Raw genomic sequence first — 19,404 nt, 5'->3', positions numbered from 1 at the left:
ATATTCATAATTAAAAACTTAACTAAATCTTTGACCACATGTATTTTAGAAAAAATATTCTGTTAATTTTAATATTTTTGACATAAAAATGATTTAATTATAAAATTAAAAACTATAAAAATTAAATTAAAAAATATGAAAATAATTAAAAATTTAATAAAATTATAAAAATAATAAAATAATTAAACTTAAAATTTATTTATTAAAAATAATTTAATATTATATTAGCTAAATAATAACCAAAAATACGCAGGATTACAGTCTCCACAGATTCTCGTTGAATAAATCAAAATTTGGAGACAAGCAAGAGTGTAAATTGAAGGAGATATGAGTGTTAACTCTAAAAGTAGCCTATCCGTTTGATTTCGATATCCGATATTATTCTTCTGCAATTGTTCCATACAGCCTCCAAAATCAGAACTCCATGGAGCTCAAACTCCACTCATCAATGGCGTCACTGGCACCCGTTCCCCGCAAATTAAACACCGTCATCTCATCCCATTCCAAATTCCCACACTTCTCTCCTCCGAAGCCCTCCAATTGCTCTCTCCCTTCCACTCCTCTATGCTCCTACGCCGTTCCCGATTCCAAGAACCCCACCACCAACACCAACAAGGTCCAACCCCGCCTTAAAAACGCCACCCCCACTGGTCGTTTCGCTCAAAAGACCCAAACTTCACTGAAGGAGAATCTTCCCAGAGAACCAAAACCCAAACTTGATAATACTCATAATAGGGTCGACCAGAACCGCCAAAACGCGCTGTTTGATGCAACCACCCTGAACGTTAATTTGATTGAGTTGTGCGAAGAGGGTAAGCTTGCTGAAGCTTTGGAACTCATGGGTCAAGGTTCTGTTGCTGATTATGGTGTTTTTCTCGCCATGTTGAATTTGTGCGAGGGTACGAGGTCGCTTGAGTATGGGAAAAGGGTTCATGAGTTCTTGAGAAGATCGAGGTTTCGAGGGGAGGTTGAATTGAACAATAGGTTGATTGGAATGTATGGGAAATGTGGTAACATGAATATTGCACGCAAGGTGTTTGATCGAATGCCAGAGAGAAACATGAGTTCTTGGCACTTGATGATCATTGGATACACTGAAAATGGAGCTGGTGATGATGCTTTGTTGGTTTTTCAGGAGATGAAGGAGGCAGGGATACGGCCTGAGAGTGAAACTTTTGCATTGGTTTTGGCTGCGTGTGCAAGGGAAGAAGCTGTAGAGGAAGGATTATTGCACTTTGAATCAATGAAGGAGTATGGAATTGTTCCCACCATGGAGCATTACATGGAGATCATTAACATTCTGGGTAATGCCGGTCAGTTGAATGAAGCTGAGGAGTTCATTGAGAGTAAGCCATTTCAGCCTGAAGATGACATTTGGGAGGCTCTCCGAAATTTTGCTAGGATTCATGGAGATATGGATCTTGAGGATCGTGCGGAGGAGTTGTTGGCGTGTCTCAATCCTTCAAAGGCCATTGCTGATAAGCTTCCAACACCTCCAAGGAAGAAACAGTCTGCAATTAACATGCTAGAGGAGAAGAATAGAGTGGCCGAGTATCGGTGTGCCGTTCCGTATAAAGAGGCTGATGAGAAATTGAAGGGTTTGAGTGGCCAGATGAGGGAAGCAGGTTATGTGCCTGATACAAGATATGTTCTCCATGACATTAATGAGGAAGAAAAAGAGAAGGCCTTGCAATATCATAGCGAGCGATTGGCCATTGCTTATGGTCTAATCAGCACTCCCCCGAGAACTACACTTCGGATAATAAAGAATCTGCGTATTTGTGGTGACTGCCACAATGCAATCAAAATCATGTCGAAGATCGTCGGACGGGAGCTTATTGTCAGGGATAACAAGCGATTCCATCATTTTAGAGATGGAAAATGCTCATGCGGAGATTATTGGTAGAGTTACTACTCAAGTGTAGATACTCTGGTGCTGTCTTACTAGATTGTTTCTACCAAAATGTGTAGGGTTTCAAATCCATTATCAAACAGATAAAATATTAAAATCTTTTTGTTTCATCTAAAGATTGATCTATGTAGCTTCTCCGTTGTACATGTTGGCTGCATATAATATAAGTTCCCACGAGCACAAAAACACTAATTTTTGTGTCTTGTTCTCAGTATCTTGTTTTATCCTGTTCTTAGAACCAAACGTAGCCTTCTATTTACTATTTAGAGTCATCAACGTTCAGACTTTAGACCAGAGAAAAAAAAAAAAAAAAAAAAAAGACAAGCTCACTTGTACTTCTGATCTTTTCAATGTGATGCAGAATCATCAGTCTAATGCTTTGGTATCAGCGTGCAGATTTCATTGGATTGTAATTGTAAGATTAGCTTATTGGAATTAGCTACTTATAATCTTATATAGTACAAAATAGCCAACAAAAGTTGAAAAGTAGTAGAAGTAGAAATCTGGCGCCAACAGGTGGTCAAAGGTAATACGAATCTGGCTTTGTTACATCAACATATCTATATAATCCTCTGTGCTTGCACATTCAAAAAGTGCAAATTATCTTTTATTTGTATGTACATAGTTTGTGTCCTACCTCAACAACATATTGTCTTCTCGTTACATCATGAAAACAATGGGATCTGCCACAAGGGATCATTCATTCCCTTGCAATCTGCAGAGAAATGCATGCTGTATCCTGTTTATGATGGAACATAATCTCCATCTCACAATGTACAACTTGAAAGAATGGCATGTGGTGCTAAAACAATGTGAATAGGATGAGGCCAAGAAACCTTTTTGAAGCCTATGAATTGAAGAGTTAGACAGGCGAAAATCTGAAAGGTAGCATCATCTGTTGCTGTTACTGTGTCTGCGACGATGGTTGGCTGATTCTTTTATTGGTTACCACTTCAACTGCAGCATCATCTCTTGATGGAACTCTCAGGTATGATTTCATGGTATCATAAACAGTAAACCCAATTGCCACTGATGGAACAACCTGAATTGCAAAAAAAAAAAAAACATCAACTAGAAGGAATCTAACTGCGTATTGCTTTTTGCATTTTTGTTCACAAATCCTAAAAAGGAAATAGTTAAAATTAAAATGGAAACCAAACATGTTGTAAAGTTTTAGTTGCTCAACTATGCAATTAGTTTTCCCATCCCACCTTTATGTAATTGATGCTGAGCCCTGAGAACAGCTGCTTCCAGCCCTGATTTCGAGCAATCACAACAAGTGATTTCATAATCCCCTTCAGTTCTGCATTATCAGATGCCAGCAGAGTTTGAACCTAGCCAGAATGTTGTCAACTTTGTACTATGCATTATTTGATATCCATCTACAAAACTTTTCCAATGACCAAATGATTTAAGTTACCTGCATTTGCCTCCTAACAACTTCAAGAGGATATGTGAAGGTCTGCCCCAATAGACCTGCTATGGATCCACATGTGAGTTTCACCATAATGCTTTTCTTGTACTCCTCAGGGACATGGCGCTTCATTTCCTCATAGAAGTAAAACTTCAAACCAGCATACGGGAATATTCCGACAAGCGTTGGAGCTGTTGCCAGGAGCAAGTTGTGAGAATATCATAACTATGAAGATACAGCACTACAGATATAAGCAGATTTGAGGGCATACCTACTCCCCTATAGAGACCTCTAATGCCACCTTCTCTGTAAGTTTTTGCAAAGCAATCTTGGATCCCTCTATAAACTTGTTCATTATGAACCATCCCTGAAACATTCAACTTTTCTGGACTAACAACCTGCAGTCACAGATAACATATGTCAATCAGGGTTATCAAATTCTTGAGTTAACATGTAAATTCTTTACCTAAACTCAGGAGTTTATAGAGAACTCTCAAGTTTGATAACTAAGACGGTAATCATATTGATCAGAATTCAGAAACTTTACCTGATAAGCTAACTTAGTCCGAATCAAGTCGAGAGGATACGTAAAAAGAACAGCCGTCCCTCCGGATAATGAGCCTGCCATGAGATCAAGGGTAGGGCCTTTCGAAACATCAGGGAAAGTAAGCATGATCCATCTGCGGTATTCCTCATAGGACATATAATGAAGTGCTGCATAAGGTATAATCCTTGCAACACTTGCTCCATTTCCTCTGCAATTCAATAATGATTAAATTAATTAGACAGCTGCAGAAAATTTCTCAATTATATTCTCTCTCTACTTTCTTGTTTCAATGTGTTAGTTGAGTTGAGGTTCTTCTAAGTTCTACCTGTAGAAACCTAAAAAGCCTTCGGTCTTGGCAATTCTGCTGACTGATCCAACAAGTCCTGAGCTGTGAAACTCAGCTCTTCGAGTCTGCAAGGAATGACAACAGAAAATTACAAAAAATGGGGTAAAGAGAAGAAACCCATTTCACCATCAATTTTGAAGCAAACAACAAATACAATAAAGATGCAATCTTTCTAACTTTGAAGAGTAAAGGGTATCATAAAGAGACTTCATTTCTTGAAAAAAGGGATTAAAACCAATCAATCAAAATATTCAACAGTACGAAATTGGGGGATAGAAAATGAAGCAATGAAGTAAAGGTGAAATCTTTGGAAGAATATGAAGAGACCAATTGATGAAAAGAGTTGAAAGGTAGAACCTGGAAGAGGATTTTGACACGTTCGAGTGGGGCAACGACGGTTTTGGCGAAACCACCAGCTGTGCCACCCGCAAGAAGCTCCTTAGCGAAGAGGGGCATGGAGTCCAAGACATCATCAACCACCATGGCTTTACCTTCTTCTGCTCCTCTTTTGATTCCCATTCAAAGAAGAGCGAAGAGAGAAGAACAAAAAGGGAAGGTTCTTTGGCTTGTTCTGTTCTGTTCTGTTGTTCTGTTTGGTAGTTTGAGTTAGGAAGAGGAACCACGTAGGTTGGAAAGGTCAGAAGAAGTTGCGTTGAATAATGGATTTGTAACTTATTTATTATTTGGAGTGCGTGGTTTATTGGAAAACTATTTTTACCACATTTTGATATCCAACCAGTTGGTGCCAAGTAGGATCATGTTTGATGAATCTTCTCTCTCCCAACTTCTCTAAACAAATCTATTCCCTACTTTATGCTCAAGCCTCAAGGATTGGTTTAATGCTCAAAATTCCTAAACCACCACCATTTGAGGATTTATTGTATTTAAATGAATAAAAAAAAAATTTTCGAACACATAAAAACAAAACTGGAGAAGTTAAGCATCTACACAACAAATGTTGTTAAGAAATTTATAGAAAAATTGATAAAATAATTATTTTACTATAGAAATATATATCTAAAATTTATAGGGAAAAATTGATTATACTGTTTGTAAATAAATTTAATTATTTTATATATATATATATATATGGTAGCTAATTCTTTTTATTCATAGAATATTTTGTTAAACAAATTATCTATTAGAAAAAGTGTTTATATTTATTAAAACATAAAATTATTTTTTATATAGAAAATCCCTTTAGACAAATAAAACATATTTTTTAACAATAAATCGAAACTCAACATAAATACATGCTTGACTAACATGGTCCATTAATTGATACAAACATACTGATAAATATATGTTTCAATAAAAAATCGATTTATTGTTTAAAATATGGCCATTTAAATAATCGTTAAATAATTTAAAATATTTAATTAAATTATTGGATCATTGAAGTACTGATTTTAATTAGTAAATTATAGATTAAATTGATTGATTCTATTATAATTAAATAATTATATAAAAATTTTATTTTTTTATTTTTATAATGAGGTTTTTAGTCTTATTTTTATATTAAATTGACTATTATTTTATATTTTTATTTATAAATTAAATTAACTATTTTTTAAGTATTTTATTCTTTTAATTTATAAATATAATTTCATTTCATTTCATTTAAGTAATATATATATATATATAGCAAATAATAAACTTTGTCTGATGATAAGTCTTAGTTTAACTTTTAACTAGACTTGGACTATTTTGAATAAGTCTGACTAGTTTTTTTTACTGAATTTGACCAAATTAATTATTTAATCAATTCAATTGATGACCCAACTTAATTTAAAGATTTTCGAGACCAAATTTTCAGTTCAACTAACCGATTCGAATCAAATTTGATAATTATATTTTATTTATACATGTATGAGTTAACCCCTCTCTCTCTCTCTCTTTAAATAATTGATTTAGTAATGTATTTTTTTTAGTGTTCTATTAGGGTTTTATCAATATTCTGCTAGGTTTTATTAGTGTTCTGTTTAGAGTTTTGATCTTTTCACCTCTTTTCACCTCTTTTTTACTTTTCTATTTCTAACTTCTTCTTTGATCACAACAATTTGTACTCCTAATTTTCGTTACCTTATAATCAACTTCTTTTCAATTAGTACTCTCAATCTAATATGAATTTCGGTGAATGGAGAAACTCTAAAATTGATCTAAGTAGTGAGGAAGATGAAGAGGATATTGTGGTATTAGAGACGGAAGATTATTCTCAGGAGTTGGAGGCTTGTGTTAAGAGTCTCTCGAGGAGATTCTTTGCAGATAAGGTGTTTTTGATGGGCATAATTGACAATGCCCTAAGGGCGATATTGGGTAAACCGGAGCAATTCCGATTGATTGAGAGAGGTCCTAATCAATTCCAATTCTTCTTTGAGAATGATCTTGATGTTCTCATAATTAAAAAAGGATCTCCTTGACTCTTTAAGGATTATATCTTGCATGTGAGAAGATAGGTTGAATCGGATGAACAGGACCAAGCATTACTTATTTTTCAATCTAGATCCAATTCTAGGATCTGTTTGAGCAGTTCAAAACTATTCAGATTGGAAAAAGATTTGGGTAAAAAATTAGAGAGATGATAGACATTAATTTTTTTTCTGTTTGTGCAAGAGAATATCGAATTCTCAAGATCAAAGTCGGACTGGATTGTGATAAAAGGGTGAAAGACAGCATTCGTATGGCTGAACTGAATGAGCCTTTTTTCTTAAACTTTGAGCCTAAGGTTACAGTTAGCATGAACTATAGGCTACAATGTCCAGTCTCTTTTGAGAAAGTAAAGAAAGCTACCTTTAGTATACACCCACAGAGTGCTCCAGAGGAAGATGGGATAACAGCTAAATTCTTCCAATTTTACTGGGATACATTGGGCGAGGATGTATTCAAGGCAGTTAGAAGTTTCTTTTGAGGAGGGCGCATTTTAAAGAGTTTCAACCACACTAATATCTGCCTCATTCCTAAGATTCCTGATGCTTGTGACATGTCTTGGGTACGACCCATTAGTTTATCCTCTGTATTCTACAAAATCATCTCTAAGATACTAGTTCATAGATTACAAGGGTGTATGAATAAATTTATTATCCCTAATCAGAGCGCATTCCTAAAGGAGAGACTCATTTCAGATAATATCCTGATAGTACATGAATGTATGCACTACCTCAAGCAGAAAAAGAGAGATTTAGAGTATGAGATGGCCTTAAACTTGATGAGTAAAGTATATGATAGGGTTGAGTGGCAATTTTTGTGGTTTATCATGAAGCTGATGGAATTTGATTCTACGTGGATAGGTAGGATTCATGAATTGGTAACGATGGTTTCTTACTCTGTGGTTGTAGAAGGCCAACCATACGATTTTTTTAAAACAAATAGAGGCATCCGTCAGGGTGACCCTCTATCTCCTTTTTTTTTTCTATTTTGTACAGAATGCCTCTCATTCTTTCTACACAAAGCAAAGCAAAATTGACACATTGAAGGGATTCAGATTACAAGTAGATGTCCAAAAGTTATCATTTACTTTTTGCAGATGATTCTATATTATTCTGTAAGACATTAGAAGACAATTATGGGAGGATCTTAGATTTATTAGGGGACTTTGAAAGCTTCAGTAGCAAAAAAGTTAACCTTAATAAATTTGCAATCTTCTTTAGCAATAACCCTCCTCATGATATACGCACATCACTTGCTATTACCATAAATATTTTACACGTTAGAGCTCAAGACAAGTATTTGGGACTGCCTTCTTTAGTAAATAAATCGATAAAGGCCACCTTTTCTGTTGTCAAAAAAATAATTATAAAAAAATCCAAGACTAAAAACGATGTCTTTTATCTAATGGAGGAAAACAAGTATTACTAAGGACAGTAGGAGAAGCAATCCTGATATATACCCTGTCTTGTTTCAAACTTCCAGATAATCTAATCAAGGAAATCCATTACATTCTTAATCAATTTTGGTGGGATCAACAAGTTGTGGAACGTCGTATAGTTTGGATTAGTTGGGATACAATGACAAGGGCTAAGAAAAAAGGAGGGCTTGGCTTTAAAGACCTACGTGCATAAAATTTAGCTCTCTTAGGTAAACAATGTTGGAGAATTGCCATTAATCCTGATTCTTTATTATCTAAAATCTTAAAAGAAAAATATTTCAGATATAATTCTATTATATATGTAGAGTTGGGATCGTTACCTTCTTGGGGATGGAGGAGTATCCTTGCAGGTAGAAGTGTCGTTGAAAAGGGGTTAAACTGGAGAGTTGGTTCTGGAACAGCAATCTGAATCTTTAGAGATCCATAGTTCCCACCTCCGTATCCATTCTCAGTACCAACTCTTACAAGTGAGTCCCAAACTGGACATTCAATCTTCTTAGTTCGTGATCTGTTCTCTGCACATAAGCAATGGAATCAATTCCTAATTAATTCAATATTCTCTCAAGATGTTGCCTAGAAAATTCTATCTACAGTATCAGGAGAAGGGGAGGATGGAATTCAATGGACACTCAATAGATCCAAGATATATGATGTAGCTTCGGGATATAGAGTTGCTTACCTTTTGCACCATGTTTCTCTAGAATTTTGTCTAAATATCATGCAATAACCAAAAATCTGGAATTTCCTTTGGAGTCTAGCAACCCCACACAAGATTGAGGTATTCGGGTGGAAGTCCTTCCATGAAAAACTCTCTATCATGGAGCTCATAAATAAGCGATTCCCAAGTACTTCACCAACTTGTCCCATTTGCAATGCTGAACCAGAATCCTTATTACATTGCATCTTCAACTGTCCCGATACTTCAAAAACTTGGAGTAAGAGTCCAATAGCGCACTTGACCAAATCCGAATTACATCTCCTTTTTCGATTGGTGGAGACTCCAAATGTTACCCCGAATTACCGATCTGTGAGTAAGAACTCAGTCCGTTTTGCTTTGATTATTACCTGGCATATATGGAAAGAAAGGTGTAGGAGGGTGTTCGAACGTCAATCTATGAATTTTGAAAAACTTCTGACAATTGCTACCAAACAAAATCAAGAACTTGTAAACTTACCCACTAAAATCCCAACTTAATTCTAACTTTACTTTTTTCTTAGTTTCATTTTTTTACTGTGTCTCGCTAATATTTAAGCGAAGGATGGGAGAATCCCACTTTCTTTTGTGTAGTCCTGAATTTTGGACAAAATATTTTCTTTCATTTGAAATAAAATAACCTACTGTCTTTAAGAAAAAAAATTGATTTAGTAATTAATTTTTTGTGTGCACGTATATTTTTATAATATTAAATATTCAAAATTAAAGAAAAGCTTGACCGCTTTATTAATCTTTATAATTTCACTAATTCTTTAATTAATTCTTATAATTTAAGAATTTATAATTAGATTCTTATATTATATAAAAAATTATAATTAAATCTTTAGTAATTATTATTTTTCATAAAAAATACAATCATTCAAAATATTTGCTTTTAGAATATTCTATTATTTATACTAGAAAAAAATGAATATTTTAAAAATAAAATTATATTTTTAACAAAAATAATTAAAATAATTTAATTCAAATTTTTTATTTAACATAAAAATTTAATTACAAACTTTTAAGCTACAAAAATTTAATTGAGATTTAATAAAAATAATAAAAACTAATAAAGTAATTAATTTTTTTTAAAATATACACTTAAAATTAAATAATTACATATATAAATTAAAAAGATTATTGTTAGGATGTATATTCTAGTAGTGCAATGACTAATTGATTACACCAAAATTTTTTTTTAATCATAATCTTTCTATCTTCACCTAAAAATTTTAGGTTTAAATCTTATTTTTAATTAAAAAAAAATATACAGTAAATGTTTACCTGCAGAACAATATATAAAAGAAATAAAAAATAATAATTAATTTGTTTACTAATTAATTTACATGAGCAGGTGGGTTAACATTAAATACATTTACAAATGGGACCTATGAAACTAGTATCCTAAGCTTTAGTAGATCCCAATAATGCAGAACATCCCTCCATCAGTTTTCATACATAGCACCAAACCATGCTCTAGTGTTAGACACATGCCTTTCACATGATTTTTTATTTAAATAAATTAAATATATTCAATAATTATTGAAATAAATAATTTTAAAATTTATTACGAAAATATACGAGTCTCTCATCTCTCATTTATTAATTGTTAGGAGAAATTTTGTTTTGTTCGTGTATCAACTTCATATTTTTTGTCTTTTAATTTGTACGAGTTAGCACACTATATTTATTAATAATCATATTTTAATCGTGTCAATAGTGTTCTATTTTTAAAATTTATTATATAAAACCGTCCATGTTTTTTATTATTTGAAATGTTCTATTTTTAAGAGTTTGAACTAATTTAAATTATTAATATTTTTTATTTTTTATATTTAAAGATAATTTAATACACTGTAAACAAAATACGTATAAAATTATCTCGTTTACAGTATAAACAAAACATGAAAAACTGACGTAATTTTATAATAATTTTTAAAATTATTTATTTTAATAATTATTAAATATATTTAATTTATTTAAATAAAAAAATCCGCCTTTCACATGTGTAGAAAATTTTTTCTTATACGCAGTAGCAATGGCCCAAAGTATAATGTTCTTTTGGGAGAGAGACGCGATTTAACCAAGTTTAACACATTTGTAAGTTCACAATTTAAATTTAAAATGGCTCACTTTGTTAAGTATGGAGTGTTGCACACTTTATTAATTCGTTAAATTTAAATTTTTTATTTATTATATTTTATTTGAATAGTCTGGATTTAAAAAGGTAACCTGTTAATTAGGTTAACCATTTTTTTTATAAATTTTAGATTTTTTTATAAGTTTCAGATATTGAGTTAAAGTTCAAAACAAAAAAATAGTATATAAATATTAAAAGTAACATATCTGTACAATAAAAAAATTACTGGATTTTAGAATTAAAATAAATAATACATAAAAAATAAGTTAAAAATCCATGTACTAAATTCAGAAAAAAGATATATTAGAATCTTAAAAAAAATAATATTAAATATATATTATGTATATAATATTAAAATTTAAATAAATTTTGTTTTGTATAAAATAAAATTATAATATTAAATATAAATACAATAATAAAAAATTTTGTGTTATATAAATTTAATTAATAAATATATATATATAATTTTATTTTGTGTGAAACAAAATTATAATATTAAATATGAAGTGAATGATAAAAGATTTTGTATTATATAAATTTAATTTAAAAAATATATATACAACGTAAGAAGCAAATAAACATATAATAATTTTATTTTGTGCGAAACAAAAATTTATATAAAAAATATTTATATAATTTTTTTATTAACAATTTTTTTATTGAAATATGTTACTTTACTATATTTAAAATTTATTATTTTGTATTAAAAATATTATTAAAAATATATTATTAGTTTTTCTTAAAATAACATTTTCTTTTTTCTGGATCAAATACTATGACAAAAAAAATTTTACGTAACTATTCAATAAATATTATATAAGTTAATAAAAGAAAGAAGTACTCATTTTTTTAATCAAAAATAGGAAGATTCAAATTCACGATCTTTTAGGTGAATATGAAAAGAGTATGCCATTTGAATTATAGCTCGTTGGCAAAGAAAGAAATACTCTTTTTTTTTAGTATATACCCATTTTGGTCCTCAAAGAATTTCAGACTGGACACTTTAGTCCCCAACTAAAATTAATTACTCGATTGGTCCCTAACAATTGATTCCGTCAGTCACTTAGATCCTTTACTCCGTTAACTCTAACGGAGGACAAAATAGTCCCTGACAACTCTAACAGGGGACAAAATGGTCCCAGATCTCTTCTGTTCGGAAACGACACTGTTCTCTCTCAATTTTCATCATATCTCGTATAACACTAGCAGTCTAACACTGTAACTTCAAACTACACAATGCATGCTCTATAAATTTAATGTTCACAAGAAAAAAAATCCTCAACTTGTTCTTAACCAATTCATACTCAGGAAATTAATGCCTATGTCTCTCAACTAGTTATCGTCTTCGATAGATTGCATGAATCTAGACAGCAAGTCTGATTTGTTAAGACTTGTCGTCGTCGTTGCCATCTCCCTCCTCCTCTGCCCTATCATCTCCATGACCACATTATCCACTACTCCGATCGCTTCCTTCAGCTTCTTCTCCGAACCAATGTTCAGTAATCGCTTCAGTTTCCATATGAGCAGTAACGGCGACGTTGCTCGTTGTACTGATAGTTTGGATGCGAGGTCGAAGCTGTCTGCCAACTTGGACTCTGGAAAAGAAGGAATGAAACACTCGGTGTCTATTTCAAATGAGAATTTGCATATGATGTCGAAGGGGAATCTTCTTATGATGTTCTAATGTCCAACAATCTATATTGCTTGCCGGAGAGTGGAGAAAGGCGTGCCCTTGGAGTATTTGTGGAACTTGGTCTTGAGGATGTCGTGAACGTGTCGGGGTTGGAGGTGATGTTATCGAAAACGTGGAAGTAGATGCTTTTGGTGGGTGTAGTGCAGAGGAGGTGGATGTACCAGTTACAAAGATTTAGGAAGTGTGTGGTCCATGACATGTTGAGGTAGGTGCGACACGTGTGACAATTACACCATGGCTTAATCTTGGAGCTAAAGAGGAGGAAGGAAAAGATGAAAAAGAAGACTGTGAAAGGTGAAGAAGGAGAGTATGAATGTTAGAGTTATGCGAGATATGATAAAAATTGGGGAAAAACAGTGTCGTTTTCGAATAAAGGGGTCAGTGATCATTTTGTCCATTGTTAGAGTTGTCAGGGACCATTTTGTCCCCCGTTAGAGTTAACGGAGTAAAGGACCTAAGTGACCGACGGAATTAATTGTTAGGGATCAATCGAGTAATTAATTTTAGTTGGGGACTAAAGTGTCCAGTCTGAAATTCTTTGAGGACCAAAATGGGTATATACTCTTTTTTTTTTACCAAAGATATGAAGACTCGAACCCGCAACCTCTTAAATGAGTATGAGAAGATTATGCCATTTGGCAAAGAAAGAAATACTCTTAATTATATATTAAATAGAATAATTATTTATTAGGCTCATTCTTATACAGATAAAAATTTCTCTTAGTTTTATATCTGTAATATTTTATACCAATTAGTTTAAAGTTTAATTATTTTTTGAATAAATTAATAAAAAAGTAATACAAATAATTGTTTAAATATAATTGTATTTTAATTTTTCATTCTATTACATACACGTTGAGGATAATTTGAAATAAAAGATAATGAACTTGTTGCCATGTATTTTGTGCTTTGACTGTGTCATTATCTGAGAATTATGGCGCCTTCATGGAGACTAGGATTCTTCTACAGAATCGGTTTCGTGTTTGGAGTTAGCCAACCAGCACCGGTGACAGACAAACTTCTTCCTCTTCTATGGCAGCGATTTTTCGGGCTTTAAAGGTTATTCATGGCAGAAATAGAAGGGAGTGGGTTCAAGAGCGTCAAAATCTGTGGCTAGCCAGAATGATAGTGGAAGCACCGCCAGCAAACAAAACAGTGAAGATGCTTGAAGACATCACATCGACAATAACTGAGTAATGGAAGAATTCGATCAAGTTTTCCTAAATATTTTTGTGGTGTAAAAGTCGTCCTGTATTAAAAGAGAAAATTAGTTTTTTTTGTCATTGTGAATTTGTTTATTCAGCCCATGAAAAAAATAATAATAATAACAATAATAAATAAATCTAATTTACCTGATAACTTTTAATAGTAGGTTAACTTTTCAAGAATTTTCTACTTTACCTGAATTTAGAATTTAGAATTTAGTTTTGATACTGTAAAATTAGATAAAATGTGAAGTAATAATTAAAAAATATTAAAATATTAATACAATTTATTATTTTTAATTAATTATTTAATTTTAAAATATAAAATAAAATATGTTATTTAATTATTAAATTAAAAAAATAAATTAATAATTAAAATATTAATAAAAAATAATAAATTTTATTAGATTTTAAATATTTCTCATAATAATAATAAAATAATAACTAAAAATAAAAATGGCGGGCAAGAACCAGGCCACTAGTCTGGTGGTTGGAGCCGTAGAATGTTAGAGGTTTGGACCAGGATTCATGCCTTACTCTCCTCCTATATGCCTACATCAATAATTTATTTTGGAAAAATTAAGAATGGCGGCGACACCCCGCGGCGGCGGGGGATTAGGTTCGCCAAAGGTTCCAATTTTGACACTGTTCTTATATTTTTTTTAAACCTTATTCGACAAATTTTTTATCTTTTTATTTTTTATCAATCACTTTTAATACTAAAAATAAAAAAAAATGTGTAAAAAAGAGTGTGCACTAAGACAATACATAGTATATCACAACATTATTCTTTTGTGAATCAATTTATTTGGATTTAATTTTAATTACTATTTCACATATATTAATTTCTTTTCTTGGTAAAACATAATACTTATAATACTTATAATTTTTTTTCTTGGAGAACTTTAGTTGTTGGCCCACAAACTACTGGGAAGCCAGTTTGGGCAAGGATAAGCCTTTTTTTTTTTCTCTGCTTTTTGGGAGACTTTGAGCAGAAATAAGCTTATATGAATTTATTTTCAGTGTAATTTAGAAAAAAGAATTACACGCTATAGTTTCATGAGTAAAATACAAAAGGCCTTGTTCCTCTCTATTTGGTTTGTGCTATTGAATCAAATTAACGCCAATGGAAGATTGTGCAAGCTAAACATCTTAAAGGCTTCATATAATACATATAGAGATGATAGATGTATCTTTTGTGGGAAGTTTGGGTTTACTAGCACACTCAATTTGTGGAACTGCATGAGTATGGCCACTTACCATGAAAGAAAGCTACCCTAGCTGGATTGGTGTCGTAAGTGGTAGGGGAAAAGAGGTAATTTTGTTGTGTTTAACTTCTTTTTTTTTTTTTTGGTTAATATATTCAATTTGTTTAAATAATCATGGTGTAATTTTTAATATAGTTATACTAAGCAAGGATGTTGTCATAAAAAAAATAAAATAAAAATTACGTCTTATTATTGAAAATTTGGAGTGCTTGCAAATGAGGAGTTATATATATAAGACACGAATTGAACATTGACACTTGTTTAAAGGAACGAGTGAGTTGAATACTCAATTAATTTAATGTGGTTTATACTTTTTTGTTGGTTTTTTACAGTTTTTTCAAGTCCAACAAGTCAATGACTAATTTGTTTGATTCCAAATTTTAATTAAGAATCTGTTATTAGTTGATAAATTATTGTATACACAAAATAAAATTTAAATTTTAACATTTATTTAAGTGAATAAGTAATGAGCCTATGTTGATTCAAATTGGTTTATTTATATGTATATAATTTTTTTTGGGACAAAGTCATATAAGCTTATGCTTGCTCAAAGTCCCCCAAAAACTAGGACCTTGAAGATGATGAACTAGAATCACAAGAAGAGAGCATGGAAAGCGACCAAGAAGAGGTACCTAAAACAGAGAAGAACAAATCAATTAAAATATGTATTTAGATCTTTTAAATTTTAGATTTTTATTTTAAAGGATAAAGTGAGTTTTTTACTATTGAATGTTTTTTCTTTCATATTTTCTCTTGGTTCTACCTATGAAATAAATGGTGATAGATCATACTTTACCTTCTAAAGTAAAATTCAAAATTTAGAGAATCCAAATCCTTAAAATATAATATTTTAGAAAAAGTTAAACCCCAAAATGGTTTCTAAAATTGACATCATATACTAAAATTAGCTTTAAAATTCTAATTGCCCCTATTACGTCTCTAAAATTGACAAAAGTACAACCTATTTTCTATTAAAGATGTGATGACATGGTTTGATGACGTGGACTGTTAGTGACACATGTCACTCTATGGTTTGACCACATGTAATGGTATAATGATGTATTGACCGGTGATACGTGGCATGTTGATGTGGACGGTTGTGCCACGTGTTACAATGCTATCTGGCCATGTGTCCATTTGTACCACGTGTCGCAACAGTATTCGTCCACGTGTCATCCACTATGTCATCATTGTAGATACACCAAATTAGTCCATCCCTTTGTATTAAGTTACTCATTTTAGTCCCTGAAATTAAATGTTGTGCTCCAAACTAGTCCTTTCACTAGTTTTTTTTTATTTTTTTCTATAAATTCAAAATTCTCAATATTTTTTAATACATTAATTTCAATTCCATTTTTTTCACATGTTATTTAAATATAAGTGTTTTTATAAAATATTTTTTCTATTGTGGGTACTCCTAACCATCGTATTGGAGTTGACGTGAAGACATTTCAAGTATCTCCACTACCATCTCCGACCTTTTTCATCTAGACTGAAGAGGTCGGAGATAATAGTGAGAGTGTTTGAAGTGCCTTCAGTCTAGGCTATTTACACACAATAAAAATGTATATTTCATAAGAACCGAAAAAAAGTATATTTTAATTCTTGATTTCTTGTCAAAAACACATGCTTTTTGATAAAAAAAATTGTCTAATCAATCATATAATTTTTTTTATAATAACATACTTATATATTACAAAATTTATCAATGTTAAATTATTATAGAAAAATATATAATTAAAACGAAAATCTTAAAAATTTTTATAAAAGCACTTGTATTTAAACGATATATGAAAAAATAGAATTGAAATTAGTGCATCCAAAATATTAAAAATTTTAATTTTTTAAAAAATGAGAAAAAACTAGTGAGTGGATTAGTTTAGTGCATGATATTCAATTTCAGGGATTAAAAAGAGTTACTTAATGCAAAGTAAGGGACTAATTTGGTGAATCTACAATGATGACATAGCGTATGACACGTGAACAAATACTGTTACGACACGTGGTACAAACGGACATGTGACCAAATAGTATTGTGACACGTGGCACAACCATCCACATCAGCATGTCACGTGTTACCGATTAACACATCATGATATCATTACACGTGGCCAAACCATGAAGTGACACGTATCATAACAGTCTACGTCATCAAGTCATGTCATCACGTCTTTAATGAAAAATTAGGTTAGGACTAACGTGGTGCACTTTTGTCAATATCAAAGACGTAATTGATGCAATTAGAATCTCAAGGATAATTTAAGTGCACGACTGACGACGTCAATTTCAGAGACTATTTTAGGATTTAACTCAAAGTAAAAGAAATTAAAGAAAAAATCGAAAATTTTTAAAATAAAATTAAAATAAAATAAATTTATAAATATTTTTAAAATTTTTAACATATTTTAGAGACAAAAAATATACTTTATCTTTATAATAATTATTATGCTGTGTTATAGTTAAATATTTAGCTACTTACATACTCTAGGACCAAAGTTTATTTTCAGTGTAATAATTAATTAATCAGGTAACAATCACTTTTAAGCATGGAAGGTTGATTTAGGTTAAATATGATTTGCGATATATACATATAGTAAGTGATTAATCCATTATGTTTGATGAGTTCACTGCACTTCCAAAACACAACCATATACATGAAAATTTCGATGGTGTTACGTCTTAACATAGCATATATATGACATGTATGTACTCCCAACGCTTTGGAAAACATATATATATATATATATAATATATAAATAATATATAAAACAAGAGATAAATGAATGAAATGTACGTAGAAAAGGAAATCAACACCAAATATATTCATAGAACAAGGATCATAAAAATGATTTAATGACTAGACACTTGGCTTAGACAGGTACAAATGTACGTACGCGTGTCCCAACATGCATATAAATTTAACATAAGAAAACGACTTCTGGAGCAATTATTTGACAGATGTATATCATTGTTCCTAAAAAATTAAAGTTCGTGCGTTCCATCTCAAATACTATTAATTAATTGTTTTCTTGATATATAAATTATAAATTCTTACTAGACATATATATATAGAAGTTTTAGATTTACAATAATATCTAAATATTTTAGTAATATTAAAATATAAATTATGTTTTAATTTTTTAATTATATAAAATATTTTAGATATTCTTATATTAACAATTAATAATGCATAATATTCCTAAATTTATTTTAAAAATATATATTAAGAATAATATTAAATTCACCGACATCATCATGTGATATCATATTTGGAATTTTTTTTTAAATGTGTTCAAATAAATATTATAATTTTTTTATTAAAACACAATTAATAAGATATATGTGTGGAATCAATATTAAATAAATAAATAACGTCTTAGAAATATGTTCAATATGCAAACCTGATAACTCAATAAATTGCCAACGTGTTGTAATAGAAGAATTCGTCTTCAAAATTAATATACGGCATATCCAATCCATATATATATTATGTTATATAAAAAATTAATTATTAAATAAATTATATATAAAATATAAAATACACAATAAAAATAAATTAAATATATATTTATATATAAATATATCGTGACTTATTTTTGGTGTGCACATAATTTTTTATTCATCCCCTTAAAGAATACACACGATATATATTTTATATTTCAAAATCCATTTTGCCTAAAATAGAAAAAATTATTCAAGATATTTTTTCAAAACATACACTAAATGTTGCGATTTGAATGTTACCAACTTATTACCATTAGCTAGGAAGATGACATCAATCTAATGCAATATAATCGTGGGTTCCAAGTCACTCTCAAGAATTTTAAGTACATAATGTACAATTAGTAACTTAATTAAATGGGTATATAATAATAATAAAGTGATGGAATTGTGTGAATATTAGACAAAGAACAAATATAATAATGACGAAATAATAACGATAGTGTTAGTATATGCTTCACTGCCAAATCTCTCCATCAAACTTTCCTTTGCGGGTGAAAAGTCACAATGTGATTGACAAAAACTATCAACAACTGAAAATTAAAATCTAAAAATAAATAAACGACATACATTTAATTTGTATTTATATTTCGAAACATGAAACGATATTATTTATTGTTGATATTGTCAATGATAGTCTAAATCAAGGGTAAGTTCAGATCCAATTAAGTTCCTTTATTATGGTTAGGTAAAGCTAAGGACAAGGTGCGTGAAATGAAGCTAATTGAACCGTGGCATTTAGAGAACAAAAAAAGAACATTAGGAAGGCATGATTAATGGTGATAATTGGAGTCAAATGAAAGGCAAGCAACCTAC

General features: G+C 30.7%; 2 protein-coding genes across 2 annotated transcripts; one reads left to right on the top strand and one right to left on the bottom strand.

Moving 5' to 3' along the window:
* The first annotated feature begins 185 nt into the window (after positions 1 to 185).
* Positions 186 to 2,126, top strand: LOC112751332 (pentatricopeptide repeat-containing protein At2g15690, mitochondrial). The gene has a single exon (XM_025800424.3). The coding sequence runs from the start codon at positions 425 to 427 to the stop codon at positions 1,904 to 1,906; it is 1,482 nt and encodes a 493-aa protein (XP_025656209.1). The 5' UTR covers positions 186 to 424; the 3' UTR covers positions 1,907 to 2,126.
* Positions 2,127 to 2,429: 303 nt separating this feature from the next.
* Positions 2,430 to 5,001, bottom strand: LOC112751334 (mitochondrial carrier protein CoAc2). The gene is made up of 7 exons (XM_025800425.3): positions 4,577 to 5,001; positions 4,199 to 4,284; positions 3,874 to 4,081; positions 3,598 to 3,724; positions 3,333 to 3,517; positions 3,124 to 3,246; positions 2,430 to 2,954 (listed from the first exon to the last, which is right to left on the bottom strand). The coding sequence occupies exons 1-7, from the start codon at positions 4,736 to 4,738 to the stop codon at positions 2,817 to 2,819; spliced, it is 1,029 nt and encodes a 342-aa protein (XP_025656210.1). The 5' UTR covers positions 4,739 to 5,001; the 3' UTR covers positions 2,430 to 2,816.
* Between the last annotated feature and the right edge of the window lie 14,403 nt (positions 5,002 to 19,404).

Source organism: Arachis hypogaea, chromosome 15 (genome assembly GCF_003086295.3).
Source record: "Arachis hypogaea cultivar Tifrunner chromosome 15, arahy.Tifrunner.gnm2.J5K5, whole genome shotgun sequence".
In the NCBI taxonomy this organism is placed as follows: Eukaryota; Viridiplantae; Streptophyta; class Magnoliopsida; order Fabales; family Fabaceae; genus Arachis; species Arachis hypogaea.
The sequence above is the reverse complement of the archived record's forward strand: the minus strand, read 5'-3'. Positions and strand labels throughout refer to the sequence as shown.

What these genes read in the sequence shown, in the direction of transcription:
- LOC112751332 (XM_025800424.3), top strand. Translation starts at nt 425, where the DNA reads ATGGAGCTCAAACTCCACTCATCAATGGCGTCACTGGCACCCGTTCCC.
- LOC112751334 (XM_025800425.3), bottom strand. Translation starts at nt 4,738, where the DNA reads ATGGGAATCAAAAGAGGAGCAGAAGAAGGTAAAGCCATGGTGGTTGAT. An exon ending in TTGTTAGGAGGCAAATGCAG is followed by an intron (nt 3,247 to 3,332) that starts GTAACTTAAATC and finishes CATTCTGGCTAG; the next exon opens with GTTCAAACTCTGCTGGCATC. An exon ending in TCAGCATCAATTACATAAAG is followed by an intron (nt 2,955 to 3,123) that starts GTGGGATGGGAA and finishes TTTGCAATTCAG; the next exon opens with GTTGTTCCATCAGTGGCAAT.